General features: G+C 38.2%; 1 protein-coding gene across 2 annotated transcripts in view; it reads left to right on the forward strand.

Annotated features, from left to right (window-relative positions):
• mettl15 (methyltransferase 15, mitochondrial 12S rRNA N4-cytidine) overlaps positions 1-20,085 on the forward strand; it is a 142,695-nt gene that overhangs the window by 110,356 nt on the left and 12,254 nt on the right. For both annotated transcript variants that reach the window (XM_072592719.1, XM_072592720.1), the window contains 2 exons: positions 3,310-3,501; positions 6,218-6,396. In XM_072592719.1, coding sequence (XP_072448820.1) covers positions 3,310-3,501; positions 6,218-6,396 — 371 coding nt within the window. The remainder of the gene's footprint in view (positions 1-3,309; positions 3,502-6,217; positions 6,397-20,085) is intronic.

Genomic DNA, 20,085 nt, shown 5'->3' on the forward strand with positions numbered 1-20,085 from the left:
ATTTCCTATTTTGTATGTTCCAGAATTGTCAGATGGTGATTTGAATAAATTTCCCTTGGAATACCATTGTCATATTGAAATTAATGAAAGAATCACCTTGTTTTTTTGAGACTCCACGATATACCAAATTACTTTGCTGCCAGTGAAGTACATATGATGTATAGATATCACTTATTTTGGGAACCATGGAGTTGAACTTGGTGAGGTCTGTCAATGATGTTAGTTGAGTGCCATACATCTGGGCCAGAAAACTAGAGGGAACTTCCCTGCCCTTTGAATTGTTCGAAAGGTCAACTGTGTGCGTAAATTGTTATGCTGACCCTATTATTTCTGTTAATGGTAATATTCCCATGCTTAATAGGTCCATTGTTTAATGCTATACTTCTAACCATCTCAGTGGTATTTACTGGTAACAGTTTAGAATGACTGACAGAACCAAGCACATTCATGTTGTGGAATTCTGTAGATTTGAGTCTAGACTTAGGAAATGGATTATGCCTGTCAAGCTGAAATTGCGGCAAGGTCAGGATCCACTCATTGGAAAATTTACGAAGCAGAGAACCAAGATGAAAAGTGTAAGATTTCACAGGTCAGCTTCAGCTAATACCATAATTGAGGACAGACAAAATTTAAAGCTTTGGGACTTGAATTGCAGCACACACTCCTTCAATTGTTCACAATATTACCACTGGCTAAGTATGAGATTTGTATGCCTTTGCTAGGATCAGATAGTTTAAAATGTCACATCTTTTTATTGCTTTACTTTTGAACTATGGTCTAAACGAAACTGCTTTAAACCAAGGAGACTGTGCAAAGAGATTGCTGTAATTTTTAAAATAATGAATAATGGGCGTGTTGTGAGTTGTATAAAATGTTGCGCTTTTCCTGAAACAGAGAGAGCAGAAGCAGACACCATGGAGTTGATGGGCTCTGAATTAAGGGAAAGCTACTTAAGAATAATGTTCTGATTGGCTTCTGACCAGGAGTGAGCTGATGAAATGGAGAAATAACCACAGCTTGGAAGCTGGAAAGCATCATTTCTTGGCAAATTGGTGTTTTGTTCTGTGAATTATTTATTCTGTTTTGGATTTTTATTCTCTATTTATGCATGTTAGGAACAGTAAAGAAAACATGGTAATTTTTTGCAGACTTTCTTTCATTTGTCTTTCTTTGATCCTACTGATATAGATTTAACATCTAGCCAGTTAATCGAACAACATTTTGGATCCCTTTGGGAAAATTCTTTGTCAATGATCTGCAGTCACTATTCTTTGATTGAATTGATTCAAAGAATGTTGTAGCAACTTTAAAAAAATTGCAATTATACAGCATCTCAGGATATTCCAGTGTCCTTTAGAGCTACTAAGGTAATGTTTGAGGTAATTTCTGACCAGGTGCTCCTATTTGTGGCAGAGAAGAATTTAGCCTGGAAAGAGCTTGTTTGAGGTCCCAGAAAGCTTCCACATACAGCTAGTTGTCTTCCACTTAGCTTTCTCTGCAAATCTCCTGTCGAAGAAAGAGTAAGACACTTTTAAAGACAGTGAAAGGACAACATTTCAACCAATTAATGAAAGAGCGCTGGTGTGCAAATAGCCTTGTATCAACAGCAAAGATTTGTAAAAGAATTGAAAGGAAGAGAAAGAAAGCACCTCATCGAATCCTGTGGTCAGACTGGTGCTGTGGAACTGTGTTTCCAAGATCATTTTTACTTTGTTCACCTTTAATATCCATTTATCATCTTTCTTTGTGTGTCTGTCTGTTTGTGAAGGAGGAGTTTAAAAAGTGCTGAGTTTAAGATATAAAATTATAAGTGAGCATTTCATATTTCCTAATTGCCATTGGTTGAAAGCAATTGCTTTGTTATTTCTTGTTAAGAACAGATATCTAGTGAGTATTTCCTATTAACTTGAGTTTGTTTGGTAAATTGGCAAGACTGAATTGTGTGACTAAACCTTTTCACTGTTGTGGTGACTGCAGGAACAGTGAAATTTGATTTCGACTGCACTACCCGCATAAGTTGTGACGTAGCCCAGAAAGTGGGTAGAGAAATAACCACAGGGAGAAAGTGAGGACTGCAGATCAGAGTTGAGAGCATGGTGCTGGAAAAGCGGAGCAGGTCAGGCAGCAACTGAGGAGCAGGAGAGTTAATGTTTTGGGCATAAGCCCTTCATCAGGAATGAGCTGATGAAATGGGGAAATAACCACAGCTTGGAAGCTGGAAAGCAGTCATTTCTTGGCAAATTGGTGTTTTGTTCTGTGAATTGTTTATTCTGTTTTGTTTTTTTTTCTATTGATGCATGTTAGGAACAGTAAAGAACTCATGGCAATTTTTTTCAGATTTTCTTTCATTTGTCTTTCTTTGTTACTACAGATATAGATTTAACATCTGGCCAGTTAATGAAACATTTTGGATCCTGTTGGAAGAATTCTTTGTCAATGATCTGCAGTCACTATTCTTTGATAGAATTGATTCAAAGAATGTTGTAGCTACTTAAAAAGATTTGCAATTATATAGCATCTCAGAATATTCCAATGTCCTTTAGAGATACTGAGGTAATTTTTGAAGGAAAGTCACCATTATGATGCAGCAAATGCATGAAACCAATTTGCAGACTGCAAGCAGCAATGCAGTAATGACCATATTCTCGGCTTTTGTGATGTGAAATCCTTTTAAATATAAATTAATATGTGGTGTTTTCTATATAAAAAAAATTCAATATCACCTTCAGTTTATCTCATGCTGACTCAAGTCATATTGCCATATTGCCAACTAGTGGCAGTCTTCTTTGGGGGAGATAAATCAGTTAGCTGCAAGATGATATGCTTAGCAGTGGAATGAAGTTATAGTGGACTCTGTAATCAGATGCCTGAAGATAGATCTGAAATACTACATGACCATGTCAATACCTGCACTTGGAAATGGAGTGGCAAACACAGGAGCGGTAGGGTCAAGATTACTCTAAATAATGAGCAAGTTAATTATATCACTATATCTGGCTAGACAATCAAAAAATGCTGAACAGTCATGAAAATGAAATGCTGGAGAAACTCAGCAGGTCTGCAGTGTCTTTGGACGGAGAGATAGTTAATGTTTTGATTCCATTATGACTCTTCAATGTCTGTGCTCTTCTGAAGAAGAATGACCCTTCTAAAGAAAAATGCACATTTGATGTAGGGCAAAGAGAAATTGTACCTGTATAGGTTTCTCAGTAGCTTGGATGACAGCTCTTAAATAGGATTTGCCCTCATAATTGTCCTCAGTAGTATTGCCAAGAGTATTCTTTTCTCATTGTGACTTCTTTCTTTCAGGGCTCGGATTCAACCTTTTCTTGGAAGATTCAGCCAGCTGGAGAGCTTATTAGTGGCATCGGGCGTAGAGACAGACACTTTTGATGGAGTTGTCATAGACGCAGGCTGCTCCTCTATGCAATTAGATGTCCCGTGGCGTGGGTTTGCATTAAGCAAAGATGGTCCGCTTGACATGAGAATGGATGGAGACAGGTTTGTACAAAAACTGCAGTTATCCTCATGGCAAAATTGTTTTAATTTGAATGATAAGAGCCAACACGAATACTCCAGTTAATCCTTCTGTAGGCAGTAATTGTGGGAAATATGGTTCTATCATATATCTGGTAGTGAAAGCAGAAAAGAGCGTCTGCAGTAAGAGCTTAAAGCTAGATATTTTCTGGCATAGTGCAAATAAAAAGTGGTGATATTTTCTTATTCAATTTCTTAGCAATAAGGAAAATGGTGAATATGTGTTTCTTCGCTTCAAGCAGCAGGATTACAATACTGTGCCTCACTTTTTGAAAAGAAATTTTTACAGATTCTACAGACTTATTATATTATTGGCTCTGAAAATTGCTTATCCAATTTGAACTTAATGCACTTTAACAAAACAGAATCTTCTGTAGTTAATAAACATGCCAATATTTCCTACTATGGAATAATTGTAATTGAATTTCACTTAATTTAAATTTATCCAATTAGATTTCCCTTAGCAAAATTTTGAAATATTTCCATTTGGTACGAAACTAAACCTTGATAATTTCTTTTTCAGAGGATTGTTTGGTACAGTTCAGAGTTTTTGGGTGGTTAGAACTAACGAGGACACAATAGAGGAAATATGATTTTGTTTTGATAATTGAGTATCATTTTCATGCCATCGTCAAAATTTAAATACAGAAGGAAACCTTCCTCCCCTTGACCAACACTTCAGTTCATCATGACTGTGTCACTGAAAGTTCCACAATGGAACAGAATTACTGATATCCAACCTTCTTGCTCTGCTCCATATCCTTGAATATCTTTCTTTGTGTTTAGCAAACCCCTTTTTCAAATATGACTGAATCGGTTTCAGTGCCCTACTTGTGTTAATATATTTTGAGTTTTAGTAGCAGTTTGAAATAAAATCTTCTGCCCTTCTCTTTATGTTTTCAGTCACTCAGCATATATGGAATTCTGAATCTCTATATTTGGAACCATGAGCTTACATTATTGTAAATTACACTTTAAATTTTCCCTACTTACTCAAAACAAAAAAAAGTTGTTGTTCCTGAGATAATTGCGAGTCTCTAGAACTTGTGGTTTGGTCTTTACGTTCATGTAATTGCAAATTGATGCACTGAACTGAACATGTTTTGAGGGTTAGAACAGGCAGCAGTTCAGTCATGACAGATTTGAAAGATCTGCGCTGCCGTCAGTTTTATAGAAACTCATATTGTTTATGTCTTGGTGGTCATACTAGTCAACTGTATAGTTTCTAGATGAAAGGTGTACAATATTAGCAAAAGCTGTCAGGAGTGCACATACGGTTCTCCATACTTAGAGACTGAATACCAACCGAGTTGAAATTAGATGTGGCACAATTAGTTTTAGTTCAGAGAAGAATCTTGATACAATAGAGGACAGATTATTTCCTCCACTGAGGTCCAGAAGTGGACAGATATACAGTGCCTTGAATCCAGAGGGAATGCTACTTTCAGCGTTTTTCTTAGGGAGGGTGGTGTTTTGAACTGGTCTCAGTTAAGCATATTATACAGCCTAAGATAAACCAGTCAAAATAGTAGAGCATGGATCTTTGTTGTATTATCATCGTCAGTCAGTCCTGTGATCAACTGGAATAGATCCCATTTCCCATAAATTGGCTTGCAGTGTGTTTGTCCAATATGTAATCAGTGTGTTGCCTCATAACCCTCAAATGTCAAGATGCTGCTCACATTTTCATTTTATATTTGAGATGACCAGCAACATGTGTCAGAGTTCCTGGTTTGTCTCTAAAATGATTTGTGGTAGGGAGATCAAAAATCATACAGAGCACGTTGTTTTTGCATCTTACAAATAGAGAATAAAATTTTTCTTCCTCTGATTGGGAATACATTTTAAACCATGCTACATTTGATTCAAAGTAGCAAATTGTAAACTGTTGAAAATGACATAGTGTCAATAAGATTCTATTTGCATGATTGGGCTTATCAATAATTTGCATCTCAGTTGATGTGAGCTGTATGATGGAAACTGATGGAAGTTGGCCTAGACATGCCTTTTCTACAAAGAATTCAACTTGAAATTACCAACAACTAAAGAATTTCAATCCTTGTTCCTTAGAATAACCTATTAATCATTAATCAGATTAGTTTCCTAAATTATATGGAATGGATCTTGCTTATTTAAATGCCCCAGAAGGTTGAACTATGTAGCTTTTGTTTGTCATGATAAATTCTGTGAAAACAAAGTAATTTTGTACATATGAATTATTCCATATCAGAGTAGGTAAATTTCTGTTCCATATTATACATAAGACTGACTGATCTGTCTTCTAAATTTGTTCGCAGGCAATAAAAGAGAGCTCTGTTTCACACAGCAAACTTATTTTAGACTTTGGTTACTTTTTACTAGATATGACATATATTTTTATTAGAAGAACAGGAGACTAAAATTTCTGTCATTTATTGAGTTTCATGCCTTTCTGGCAATGGGTCAAAATTAGAATGCTGATTAATATTCTGTGACTTCAACAAAAATAGTTTTAATTGGGTTTTCATTTGAAGGCGAAGATGCGCTTTGAAATATCTTTTTTTAAACTATCTGTTGCCAAAAAGAACCTCAAACATTCTTGTATGCCATGTACATTTCAGCTCCGTCTCTGTGCTGTGAAGCTTCACCTCTGTCAATGAAAATGACGTCAAAGAAATTAATTGGCTTCTCTTGTGCGTAGGTACCCCGACATGCCCACCGCAGCTGACGTGGTGAATGCCTTAGATCAACAGTCACTTGCGTCCATCTTGAGGATCTACGGAGAAGAAAGGCATGCAAAGAAAATAGCTGCAGCAATCGCACAGGCACGCAGCATCTATCCCATCACTCGCACTCAGCAGCTCGCCAGTATAGTTGCAGGTATTCTCATTAATTCCAGCCAGTGTCTGGAAGGAAAATACTAATCTTAAAAGTCCCAATGGGACCTATTTGTACTGTATACATGCAGGTACTAATCCTGTGCATTATGCCTCTGATGTCAGAGCTTTAGTTTGGAATCAGGAATAGAAATCAACAAATTAGAATTGACATTCTGAAATTATTATTCTGCTGGATTATTATGTAATATTTTCTTCTTAAGTAGGGATGACAATTTATTGCAGTGTAAATTGTCTGTGTTACTTAAGACTTAAATAGATGGGGTATTTTTAATTGAATCCATTCCCTAGAATCTTTGTAGAATTAGAAATCAACAAATGTCATCGAACGAAATTAAGGTTTAATATTGGCTGATGTACACAAAAAATGCTGCAAAAACAATTTGTTCCCCCAGGAAAAATTGCTGCCTTTACTGTGCGGTATTTGTAAAGTAGCCTCTTAATTATCCACACATTCTGAATCTCCCAGGTGATTCAAGTAATTGCAAGTCCACTGTAGTGATCCAGCAATGTTTTTTTCCATAACGACTTGTTTGAAAGCGGCTTTTACCAATTTGCTTACATTTATTTTGTTCTTGAGAAGTTGCTAAGTTTTATATTGTAAGTTAAATGCAGTATAAATGAATATTTCCATTAACTTCAGAATGCAAACTATGGCTACTCTGTAAAGGACAATATTCCAATATGAAGTCAAAGTACTTTGATAAGTGGAGGTTTAAACAACTTTTACAAAATCAGATGCTGCTGATGTCCTTAATCATTGGAAATCTTGATTCTGAATGGAAAATATCTTACCAGGATTAATTTTATTGTTTTTGCTTGCACGCTGCTAATCATACTATCATATTTTAAAATTTTAATTAGTTCTGCATCAAGATGGTAAAAATCATGATGTGATTAGCATGGATTGAATAATTGTGTCACATCAGTAAATCACCAGTTTTTTAAAAAAAGTGAGGGTTGTATTTATGCCAGGAGACTTTATATGAGTCATATCCTTGATTGTCACTGCATCTGACAGCTTGCTTCCTTTTCTTGTCATTTCAACAACCCTGAGTTTGGTTCTCTATAGACAATGTAATCTTTAGGGATTTTTTTTATCATAGTTTGAAAGTGTTCAGGAATTGTATGACTAATATGTAAGTTTGTAGATCTCTACTTGGCTGCTTAGTACTATTTTGTCAGCCAAGGAAATCTCATTATAGTCATTCTACTATTTCCCAAATGGTTTGGTCACTTTTAACCTGTTTTAAAATTTTAATCCAACTTATTTATTATAATGAAACAAAAAACTACAGATGCTGAAGATCTGAAATGCACAAAAATAGGAATTGATGGAGAAGTTCTGCACATCTGCCAGCATCTGTGGAGAGGTTAAAAAAAAGAGTTAACGTTTTGAGTTCTGTATGACTTCTTCAGAAATGATAACAGCTGGGAAACAAAAGTATTAATGCTGATTTTGTGTGTGTTGGGGGGGGAGGGGTGGTGATTGGAGGGAGGCTGTGCTGATAAGTAGAGACTGATCTCAGAAAAATTAAAAAGCAAAAGTTATGCAGACAAAAAGATTATTGATAGTAAGCTAAAGAAGAAGAGAAGCTAAATAAGTGATAATGGGGGACAATGAGTGGGTAAAGATGGGTTGGCTGTGTTGAAAGCAACCCATGTCATGACAAGACCTGGGAAGTGGAAGTTGGTCATCAGCATGGAAGGTGTTGTTCGTGATCTAAAATTATTAAACTTGATATTGAGTCCTGAAGGCTGTAATGTTCCCAAATGGAAGATGAAGTGTTGCTGTTCATTTGAGTCTCACTGGCAGGGCTGCAGCAAGCCTGAGACTGAACCATTGGCATGGGAATGTAATGGTGTGTTGAAGTGACATGTTCCTCTCGGTCTCTTCTACACTGGAGAGGTGGGAGATGTAATGCAGTCCGGGTGGCAGCTTTGCGAAACACCACCATTCTGTTCTGAGCTTCTGGTTGCATACCACTAAATGGTTAATGCAGAGCCATCATCTATCCGCTCACTCCTTTTCCTCTCCAACTGCCCCTGTCATCAGCATCAACACTACCTTTTCCTAGCTATCAGTTTTGAAGAAAGGTCACTGGACTCATTTATGATAATATTCCTTAATACATGGCACCCTCAAAAGTTTTGATGAGGAAGATTGAATGGAGATTTGTATGTTGTTACATAAATTATATGCTTATTTTGAAAAGCAAACCCCTGTTAATGAACAAAAGCATTTTATGTTTGTGTCAAATCTTTACTTGTTGTGGCGAGAGAAGGCATGTTTTTTCGAACTCCCCTTTCACTCAGTCCTGAAGAAGGGTTGCACCTGAAACGTTGACTTCTCCACCTCCTGATGCTGCCTGGATTACTGTGTTCTGCCTGCCTCCTGCTTGTCTATCTTGGATTCCAGCATCTGCAGTTTTTTTTGTCTCTAATCTTTCAACCTCTACCTATTTATCAGAAGTCAAATCTGCTTTTTGAGGGGAATCAACTGATATGGGATACTGTTTCCCAGATCTTATGTGTTTCCCATATGGGTTTGCTCCAATTTCCTTCCGCAGCCCATAGATGTACAGGTTAGGTGGATTGGCCATGCTAAATTGCTCAAAATATCTAGGGATGTGCAGGTTAGGTGGATTGCCATGGGAGATGTAGAGTTACTGGGATAGGGTATGGAGTGGGTCTGCATGGGGTGCTCTTTGGAGGGTCAGTGTGGACTTGATGGGCTGAATGGCTGCTTCCACACTTACAAATTAGATTACTTACAGTGTGGAAACAAGCCTTTCGGCCCAACAAGTTCACGCCGACCCACTGAAGCGCAACCCATCCAAACCCATTCCTCCAAACCCATTCCCCTACATTTACCCCTTGACCTAACACTATGGGCAATTTAGCATGGCCAACTCACCTAACCTGCACATTTTTGGACTGTGGGAGGAAACCGGAGCAAACCCACACAGACACAGGGAGAATGTACCTGAGGTGGGAATTGAACCAGGGTCTCTGGCGCTGTGAGGCAGCAGGGCTAACCACTGTGCCACCGTGCCGCCCACATTGTAGGGATTCCATGAGTCTATGATCACTGTTTTGGTGGATGACTTCATGGTGATCATAAAACATTCCAATCAGAGATAGACACTGCCATCTATTTAAAAAAAACCTGCGCCATAACTCTCTGAAAATTAATTCAAGCCACTAAACTGTAACTTTCATACTAATATGTTCTTAGTTATCCATATGCTTTCCAGTCAAATTTGGGAAATTGTTTTCCCCAGCTGTGTTGTCTGGAAAGTAACCAAATGGAAAATGTCTTTAGTATCAATCCTGTGGAAAGTTACACTATTTATTCATTCAGTATGTTTTAATTATAATATTCATAAGTGTATATATGTTTCCACTGTAGTCTGTCATCACATGACCTTCAGTTTGAAATTTGTAACAATCATACTTCTGCTTTGAGCTTTGTTGAAATGGTGTAATACCTTTTGCAAGAATTTCTTTAACAATTGTTAGGATTCATATTAACATAAGCAAAAAGGGTAAAGTTTGTTGCAGATGGTACATAGGAAATTATGCCATGAAATCACCCTTTTGTACCCCCTCCCAGCTCCAATTTCCACTTGAAGAACAGGTACTGTACTGTATTAACCAATTTCGTGCCAATGGACTCCAATTGAAATTTATTGAAAACGTAAGAACATTTTCAATGGTTATGGATTTGGATTAAACTTTTATTTCCAGGCAGAATATATTCTATTTTCATCTTTAGCACTGTTGTACTCAAATTCTATAAATGCAAAACAAATTACAGTAGATCTGTCTCAAATCAGGATTTCAATTTAGAAAATAATGGCTATCAGTTTTTGTGATAGGTTCCCTGTTGTGCTGTTCAGTAAATCACTTCAAAGCTTTTGATTTTCTATTGCATTCTAAATTCTATCTTGGATCCTTTGTTGATGAATCAATAAAGCTACAGACGATAAGGTGAAAGAATTCATGCAAATTCTCAAATTAGAATTAAGTAATTCTGTGAGACTTTAGAGAGTAGCATGAAATTGGGGACAAATTTATATTTGTGCAATTATTTGTCACATTGAGGGAGAGTAGCTGTTATCACAACGTGCTTTGCTCAGTGACCTGAAGCACAGTGATTTTACATACATGCTAAATTGGAAAATGAATTCATGTTTTTGCTATGAAGGGTCACCCAGCCAACACACAGTATCAATTATAAAGACAGCATATCTCTGATTTAATATTCCTGCTCCTCAACCTCCTCATGAATGCTGAGATTGGTAGCAGTAATAGTAGAACTTGCCACAAATCTGTACAACAAATCCCTCTAAATTGGAGGTAGCAATCGCTATAGGAGGAATTCTGCCCCGAATACAAGAGCAGTGATGAGTCTGTTTGGAGAAAATGGCATTATAAGAAAAATGAGATTATTAACGTCAAGAAACCAGTCCAGTCATTCACCCGTGGTTTGAACAGAGACATGGCAATCACTGACGTGGGACGCTTTTGAATGCATTTATATTTTATTGTTACCTATTTTCACCTCACTTATATGCAGTTTGCTATTCTTCCATGCCGTAGAAAGGAAGTAGATGAAAACATTCCTGACACAAAAGTCCAGGTAGGTGCCTGTCATCTCCAACTCACAACCTGCACCTTTGGGCTTTCACCTTGGAGACCAGTCCCCAAAAATGCAGGGCACACTCCATAGATAGTGACTTGCTGCCCTCCCCCACCCCCATTGACGGAGGTCAGCATTGGACAAGCACCTGCCTCACCAAATTATTATGACACGTCTATGACCCACTTAGTATAAATTTATCTACTTCATGCTGCACTTTTGAAATGCACAGACACCTTTTAATGTAATGCTACTGCCAGATCGCTTTGCATGCTGGGACTAACATCCATCATGCATCAGAGCAGAGTGCACCTCAAGACTCTTTGCTTACTTTCATAACACTCACCTATTTTGTCCCTGCTTGAAACCTCATAACATTTTTGGCGTTTTGCAACCCTATTCAAAACCTACAGACATTATCACTGAGATAACAATGATCAGTTGGGTCAATGGGCTAAAGAATGGCAGATGGAGTTTAATTTGGATAAATGTGAGGGATTAAATTTGGGAAAAAACAACAACGCAAGACTTATACAATGAAAAGTAGGGCCTTGAGCAGTGTAATAGAACAAAGAGACTTAGAGATTTAGGGACATGATCTTTGAAATTTGCATCATTCATTGCTCAGACCATTTAGTATAGGAGTTGGGACGTCATGTTGAAGCTTTATAAGATGCTAATGAGACTACTTTTGGAGTACTGTGTACAGTTATGGTCACCTTGCTACAGGAAGGGCATTATTAAATTGGAGAGGGTTCAGAGGTTTGAGATATAGGATAGGCTGGATAGACTGTGATTTTTTTCACTGTAGTGTAAGAGTTGAGAGATGACCCTAGAGGATTGTTAAATCATGAGAGGTCTAGATAACTTGAATAGCAAAAGTTTTTTTGCTTAGGCTGGGGAGTTCAAAACTAAGGTCCATATTTTTAAGCTGAGAGGAGAGAGATGTAAAATGGACCTGAGGGTAACTTTTTCACACTGAGGGTGCTTTGTTTGTGGAATACATTTTGATAATTGCATGAATAGGAAGGGTTTGGAGGGATATGGGCAAGAGCAGGCACGTAGGATTAGATTAGTTTGGGATTATGTTTGCTTAGGACTGGTTGGACCGAAGAGTCTGTTTTTGTGCTGTATGACTCTATGACTCGAGGAAGTGGCAGATGCAGGTACAGTTACAACATTTATAAGACATTTGGACAGATAGATAAACAGGAAAGGTTTGGAGGGATAGGTGCCAATCGCATGAGTTTAGTTTGGTAACTTGGTCGATATGGACTAATCACCAAAGGATATGTTTGCATTTGGTATCAATCTATAACTGGCTGCTTTCAGGAATCCATTGGGGACTATTGCATGGCATCCCTCAGTTCTTAACCCACAAATGTGTCAAGGCTGTTACTGATGCAATACGAGACAAATATCACAATTTCATCTCATTTTCCCCTGACCAGGTCAGTGCTGCAATCCAGCTAGGAACTTTGCCAACATATCTGGCTTCCCCCAGTTGCAGGGCTGTATAGAAAGTGCAGCATGTTGTGTTGAGAGCATTATATCATAACATGACAGACTTCAACAGAAAGGATTTGATTCCATCAATGTACACATCACCTATGATCATCCATTCCCCACTTTGCAAAGTCTTCCCTAGGTAAGGTTAAATTAGCACCATTTCCAACAGATCTGAATTGGGTGAATTGATCATTTATTTGATTAAGTTTGCTGCTGTTTGAAAGGTAAACAGCCCTTGCTAATTCTGAGAAGCAAATGCAGTTTTATGTTGGTTTGTTTTTCTTTTATATTTCCTGTGGTTTTCTTTTCAACTGTTGGAAGGCTTTCTACATTAAAGAGTGGCGAGTTATTACATTACGCTGGGCACTGAGATTCTCGACAAAGTTCTAATGTGGTATCTCGCTAAGGAAGGGTAGCCTCTGTAACTTCATTGTTGTAGCTGCAGTTATAGTGTGCAAATTCCACTAATTGTTTATCAATACATACAACAATGTGAAGACGACTTGTCAAAATGCTCTCCTCAATGCAAAATGCTTTGTATTTTAGAACTTTAATGAATAAACTTCTGGTTTTTACCTGAGTCCATGGGTACTTATGAATACTGCCGAGTTGGTTTGGTAGATGATTGGGGGATAGAGTGATGCAAGGAAATAGGCCTAAATTAGTGAAGGCTGTAAGACCAACCAAATAGGAGGGCCAATAGGCCATATGGAAAGTTGGGGTCACAGGAGATGGGTCAAAAGCATTGTATAGCATGAATGACACTACTATGTTAGGACAGTGTCCCGGCAAATCGAGTAACTAGGGCTGTTGAGATGACTGAACTAAATTGGTGGAGTGGGGAGTTTCTTAAGAGAGGTTGAAAGGGGGTATGTAAGTTGGAATGGAGGGAATACAGGACAGCTACTTAGGGAAAATTAGCCAGGAAAAGACGAGGTGTGCAATGATTTGTAAAAATGATGAGGAGATGCCGATGTTGGACTAAAGTGGACAAAATTAAAAATCCCACAAGACCAAGTCATAGTCCAACAGGCTTATTTGGAAATACTAGCTTTCAGAGCATAGCTGCTTTGTCAGGTAGCTAGTGGGGGAGGATCATAAGATGAAGAATTTTTCGTACAAGATCATGGTGCAGCTATTATGCGATTTTCTTATAACACGAGATTGCACAAGAACAAATCTATCGAGTTATATCAGAACTGACTGTCTATTACCATTCCTTCACCGTTAATGAGTCAGAATCCTGGAACACCCTTTCTACAGCACTGTGGCAGCATTTGCGTCACACCAACTGCAGTGGGTCAAGAAATTGATATTCATCACCTCCTAACAGGGCACCAAGAATGGTGAATAAACGCTTCCAATGATCCGCATATCTTGTGTGCAGCTTGTAGGGTCATCAAGGCATTAGGGAAGGTCATCGAAGTGGATTATTCTGGAAAGCAGCAGAAAACATGTGATTTTTGTAGGTACCTCCAAAAGCACTTGTACCCCAGTGGAAATAGATTGGAGTAATTTGTCTCTTAATAATGGTGCAATGATGTCTCAAGCCTTATATTCATAACAATCTTGTCAGTATCTGCCCCACTTATAAACAGAGACAGAGGGCATATTTTTAAGGGGTTTTGCAAAAGAAGGAAAGGTGAGGTGAGAAAAATCTTTTTCACTCAGTGAGTCACTAGGGTATGGGACACACCTCACAGCTGCAGTTGAGGTAATCAGGAGGACATTTGATAACCAGATAGAAACAGGTTACAGGGAAAAGGCAGGAGATTGCAATGAATTAAAAGCAGATGCTGCAGGTGTGATTGACCAACTGACCTCCTTATGCACCATCATAATTCTTTGATAGAATTTGGTTCAATTACTATTCCAAAAAAAAGATGAAATAAAGATATAAAGAAGTGAAATGTGATTAACCGCTATTGACACTCTAGCCACATTTGGCATCAGAGAGTCCGAGCAAAACTGGGATCAGTAGAAGTTGGGAGGAAAGCTCTCTGCTGTTTGAAGTCATAAAGGAAGATGGTTTTGCTTGCTGGAGTTCAATCATCTCAGTTTCAGGATATTGCTGTAGGAATCCCTACAGGGTGATGGTCTCTGCACAATCATTTTCAGCTGCTTCATCGTGAACTTCCTTCCATCATGAGGGCAGAAGTCGGGGGGGGGGGGTTTACTGATAATTGTGCATTGTTCAGCACCATTTGCAGCTCCTCAAATACTGAATAGTCTGTGCTCATGTTTGGCAGTGCCTGGTTGCTATCCAGGCTTGGACTGATAAATGTCAAGTGTGGTGCTGGAAAAACACAGCAGGACAGGCAGCATGCGAGGAGCAGGAGAATTGACGATGCGGGCATCAGCCCTTCGTCAGGAATTGAATGCCTACCTTGAAGAAGCTCTCTCAACTCCACTTGGACTGATCAACACCAAGTAAGATTCATGCTGCTAAAGTACCAGTGCTTCATCAGTGAATCCCCTTCCATCATAAGTGGGTATGTTTACGAATGATTGTATTGGTCAGAATCATTCAACCTCCTCAAATACTGAGGCAGTCCATTCCTGAATACAGTAGAGCCCCGACAGCGTGCAGGCTCATGGTGAAAAGTGGTGAGTGATGTTCACACCACACAGTGCCAAGCAATCACCATCTTCAGCAAGACAGAATCTAACCATCTTCATTGATATTCATTGGAATTATTATCAATGAACCCACCCCTTCATCACCACCACCACCACCACCATCAGCATTCTGGAGGTTACCATTGAATAGAGACTTAAGTGGACCATCCATAGAAGAGCAAGTCAGGGGCTCAGCGTTTGAAGGCAAGTATCTCTTGAAAGTCAGAAGCTATGCAACACAAGTCAGGAGTGTGCAGAACTACATTCCACTTGCCTGGATGATTCCAATTCCAAAAACATTCAAGAAGCTGGACATCATGCAGACAAAGCAACCTGATCTATGAACACCCTGCCTATATGCCTTAAACATTCACTCTCTCTATCGCCGATGCACAGTGGTAGGAGTGTGCAGCATTTACCTGATGCGCTGCAGTAACTCACCAAGGCACCTTTTGAAAACACTTTCCAAACAAATTCTCCTTCCAGCCAAGTTATTATATCACTATATCTTTGCACTCACTGGATCAACATCATCTATTCCTGATGAAAGGCTTTTGCCCGAAACATCTATTTTCCTGCTCCTCGGATGCTGCCTGACCTGCTGTGCTTTTCCAGCACTACTTTGATCTAAACTTATTGGATTAACAGCCTGGAATTCACTTCCTGCTGGTACTGTGGATATATTTTACAGACAACAGTTTAAGGTTGTAGTCATCTTGAGGACAATTAAGGAAGAGGAATAAATGCTGGCCTTGCTAACAATACTTATATCCATGATTTGAATAAGTGAAACAACATGACTGCTAACTATTTGTCTAGTTTATCTTTGAAGTGATAAACATACCTGCACATGTCAAAGAAAGTTGAGACTCTTGCGTCAAAATGTGTAGACATTATATCTTAGAAATAGACCAACCTGTCTAACCTGCTCATGTTACCATTTATCTGATGCATGACCAAATAGTTCTAATCACATCCTCTTTACCTCTATATCTGGAATTCTTTCCTTGCATGCACTTAATAATTTCAAATTGCTTTCCAAATGGTTGATCCCTACAAGCAAACGGAGATCATTTTTAAAACGTCAGGCAGGAATATATGTTTACAACTTTAATGCAGTTCTGATAATTTCATAAATCACCTTGGATGATTTCTGCTCATCAGTTTCCTTGGTTGCCAATTTTCTAGTTCATGGCAATTCTTCACATGTTTGTCTTGAGTCAGGAGTGGTGATATCAAACGTGGGAGCCCTATGCATCCCAGCTGAGAACAACTAACCCCACATGCATCATGGTTTGAGGCTGTAATCTTCCTTGTCGGCATGTATCCTACTGTACAATAGTGACTACACTTCACAAAGTACTTAATTGGCTGCAAAATTCTTTGAAACAGCTGGAGGTTGTCAAAAACCCGATAGAAATGCAAGTGTTTCTTAGAGGATTGAGATATTCACTTATTAAACTTTTCCCAGTAGAAATAATTTTGGAAAAGTATTTATATTCAAAATCAGCAATATGGTGTATAAAAGAAGGGAAATTTTGCTAAAACTATGCAAAGTACTCGACACACCACAGCTGCCATACTGTGAACAGTTTTGGACCCCTTATCTTAAGCACTGAAGGCAGTGCAAAGAAGGTTCACTAGGGTGGTGCCAGGCATGGATGAACTGTCTTACAAGGAGAGGTTGAGTAGATCTGTGAAATTCTGTACCACATAGGACTGTGAGACTGTGGGCCATTAACTATGTTCAGTGCTAAGGTAGATTTTAATCAGTCAGGGCATCAAGGGTTATGGAGAAAAGGCAGGAATCAATCATGATCCAATTGAATAGTGGAGCAGACTTGATAGGCTGAATGGCCTACTACCTCTCTTATGTATAATGGCCTTATGGACTCTTAACTGCCATCTAAAATGGTGAAACAGGTAATCAACGCTGATCTTGTCAACTACATTCCGTGAAAGAAAATGAAAAATTAACAAGTTAATCATAATACAAATTTTAACAACATAATAATAAATAATCTTTTGTTTGATTTTCTTGAAAACACTTTCAAGTTTTTGTTGTAAGATGAATGATGATTCGGTCACCTGAAGTGGGTATCACAATCAGTCTCTACTTTTTCAAGAGTACAGGTTTGTAAAGAAACACGATTAAAGTTATCATGCTCTTATTTATTTCTGTTGTCTTTTTATTTGTTCTTAAACAGAAGCTGCTAATGGCGTCATCACTGGCTCTAGAGAGTTACTGAGCCAGTAAGTGGGAGGGAATTGAATCAATATGCACAGTTGAAGTTGGAGCATGCTGTGGTTATGACTATTTCTCTATTGATGTGTAACTTCTAAACGCTGTCTTAGTAACTCTTCCCAGTACTAGGAGTAGAATCTGGATTCCCAGTCAGACAATCAATTATCAGCCCCGACTCAGTAATTCAACTGCCCTCAATAGGCAAAATGTGATATTTGCTCTACTGGCCAAAAAGCTGAGTGCTTTCTGTTTGCTGTCATGGCTGAACTCTGTGTTTTTGGATTGTAGCAGTGGTGAGAGGAGGGGGAGAGTGTGAATGGCTTTGGAGATGAGGAAACAACAGCAGAGCCACTAACGTCCTGGTAAACAGTCCTCCTGTTGTCTGTTATGAAACAGGTTCAGTGAAGCAGTGAAAATACCCATGTTCTATAACTTCGCACCCTCATGACTGAAGGAGAATAGATTGAAAACAGACAAAGTGGATAAATATAACAAAAAAAACTTGTGCATCCATAACCGGTGGCACAGTGGTTAGCACTGCTGCCTCACAGTGCCAGAGACCTGGGTTCAATTCCTGCCTCAGGCAACTGTCTGTGTGGAGTTTGCACATTCTCCCCGTGTCTTTGTGGGTTTCCTCCGGGTGCTCTGGTTTCCTCCCACAGTTCAAAAATGTGCAGGTTAGGTGAATTGGCCATACTAAATTGCCCGTAGTATTAGGTGAAGGGGTAAATGTAGGGGAATGGGTCTGGGTGGATTGTTCTTCGGCGGGTCGGTGTGGACTTGTTGGACCGAAGGGCCTGTTTCCACACTAAGTAATCTAACCTAATCTAATAACTTGCAGAATATTTCATAGTTTTGTTGATTGAAAATAATAGAATGAATATACAAGCCACAATATGTTTATGTTTTAGAAAGGAATCAGAAATATTCAAAACAAATATACAATTTAATATTTTTCACTCCAATCTGAACTGAAATTCAGTGAACTTGAGAAGCAGCTCATTGCTAATGGTATTGATGAATTCTTATCATCCAAACAGTTGCAGTTGGGTTGGAAAACAACCAACAGTATTGAACTCACTCAGGGAAATTTAAAAATGATTAATTTATTAATTATCTTATGCTCAAATGTCAGAGCTGATCTTTGGAATTCTTCATGGATTTCAAAGGCAGCTGAAAACCTGGTCTGAAAATTAATTTCCCTGCTGCTTTCACTATACTTGGAATACCTTAGTGAGCTGCAGCAGAGATTTTTTTTATTCATTCACAGGATGTGGAAATCACTGGCCAGGCAAGCATTTATTGCCCATCCATAATTGCGCAGAGAATAGTTAAATGTAACCACATTGCTAGAGTCTGGAGTCACATGTAGGCTGGACTGGGTTACAATAGCAGTTTCCCTCCCTAAACGATGTTTGTGAACTAGATGCATTTTACCAACAATTGGCAATGGTTTCATAGTCACCATTAGACTCCAGGTATTTATGGAATTCAAATTTCACCATCTGTTGCAGCAGAATTCGAAACTGGGTCTCCAGAATATTACCTGGGTCTCTGGATTAATATTCCTGATGAAGGGCTTTTGCCCGAAATGTCGATTTTGCTGCTTCTCAGATGCTGCCTGACAAGTTGTGCTTTTCCAGCACCACTCTAATCTTGACTCTCTGGATTAATAGTCCTGCAATAATGCCACTAGATTATTGCCTGCCCCAGATATAGTGATTATTCCTGAGGTTTTGCACATAGGTTTACATAAATTTAACTTAAAATTACTTACCCATTGCTTCCTGGACTGAATTAATGTTTCAGAAAGTACTGTTTTTAAGGACACGAGAGATATAAATGCTTCAGACTTTGAGAGTTCAACATATTATGGATGTTATTTTGTAACCTAACTGTTTAATTTGCCACAGCCCCGACTGAACAGTTAAGGAATGCTAAAATACTTCCTTTTACGGTTTGAGAAAATTCAGGTGCACTTTCAATATTTTGAAATGGTGGAAGTCATTTTTCAAAGTTTAATTAAGTTATTGTTTTTGTTTAAAAATTCTTTTTTATAATTATTCTCCTGTTGTTGGCTCAAGAAGCACATATTTCTGAATTTGTGACTCTCAAAACCTACAGAATTTTGAACCCTAGACCCTTGTTTTGTAGTTCTAAACTAGAAATAGAGAAAATCCTTTGGAATACAAGATCAAAAAAAACGTTTTGTACTTTTACATTTGAGGCTAAACATTTAAAGTCTATGTGCAACAGCATTATTTGACCAATGTTGCATCAAAACAATATGTTCTCAGTTTAAAGGTTATACAGCCACTTAAAATGATGTTGGATAAGAATACAAACACACTCCTTGTTTCAACACTGTTCGATGTACTGACAATTATTATTTTCCACTCTGTCCAACATTCACAAGTCCTTTTATTATTTTTAAATTAATAAAATATGAACAGGTTGTAGTTGTGTAAAAATGCAAAGCTGGAATTGGAATTTTTTGAAAAACCTTTTTAAGGAGCTTGAGAATGTTCAAGTTTCGGAACATCTTTCGTAATAGGGTTTTCATGGACAGTACAGTTTTTAAGAAATGTCAGCTTGTAATGATAATGACTGGCATATGAAATATCAACTTTCAACTTCCATAATCTGACTTTAGC

Source organism: Chiloscyllium punctatum, chromosome 22 (genome assembly GCF_047496795.1).
Source record: "Chiloscyllium punctatum isolate Juve2018m chromosome 22, sChiPun1.3, whole genome shotgun sequence".
NCBI classification, from domain to species: Eukaryota; Metazoa; Chordata; class Chondrichthyes; order Orectolobiformes; family Hemiscylliidae; genus Chiloscyllium; species Chiloscyllium punctatum.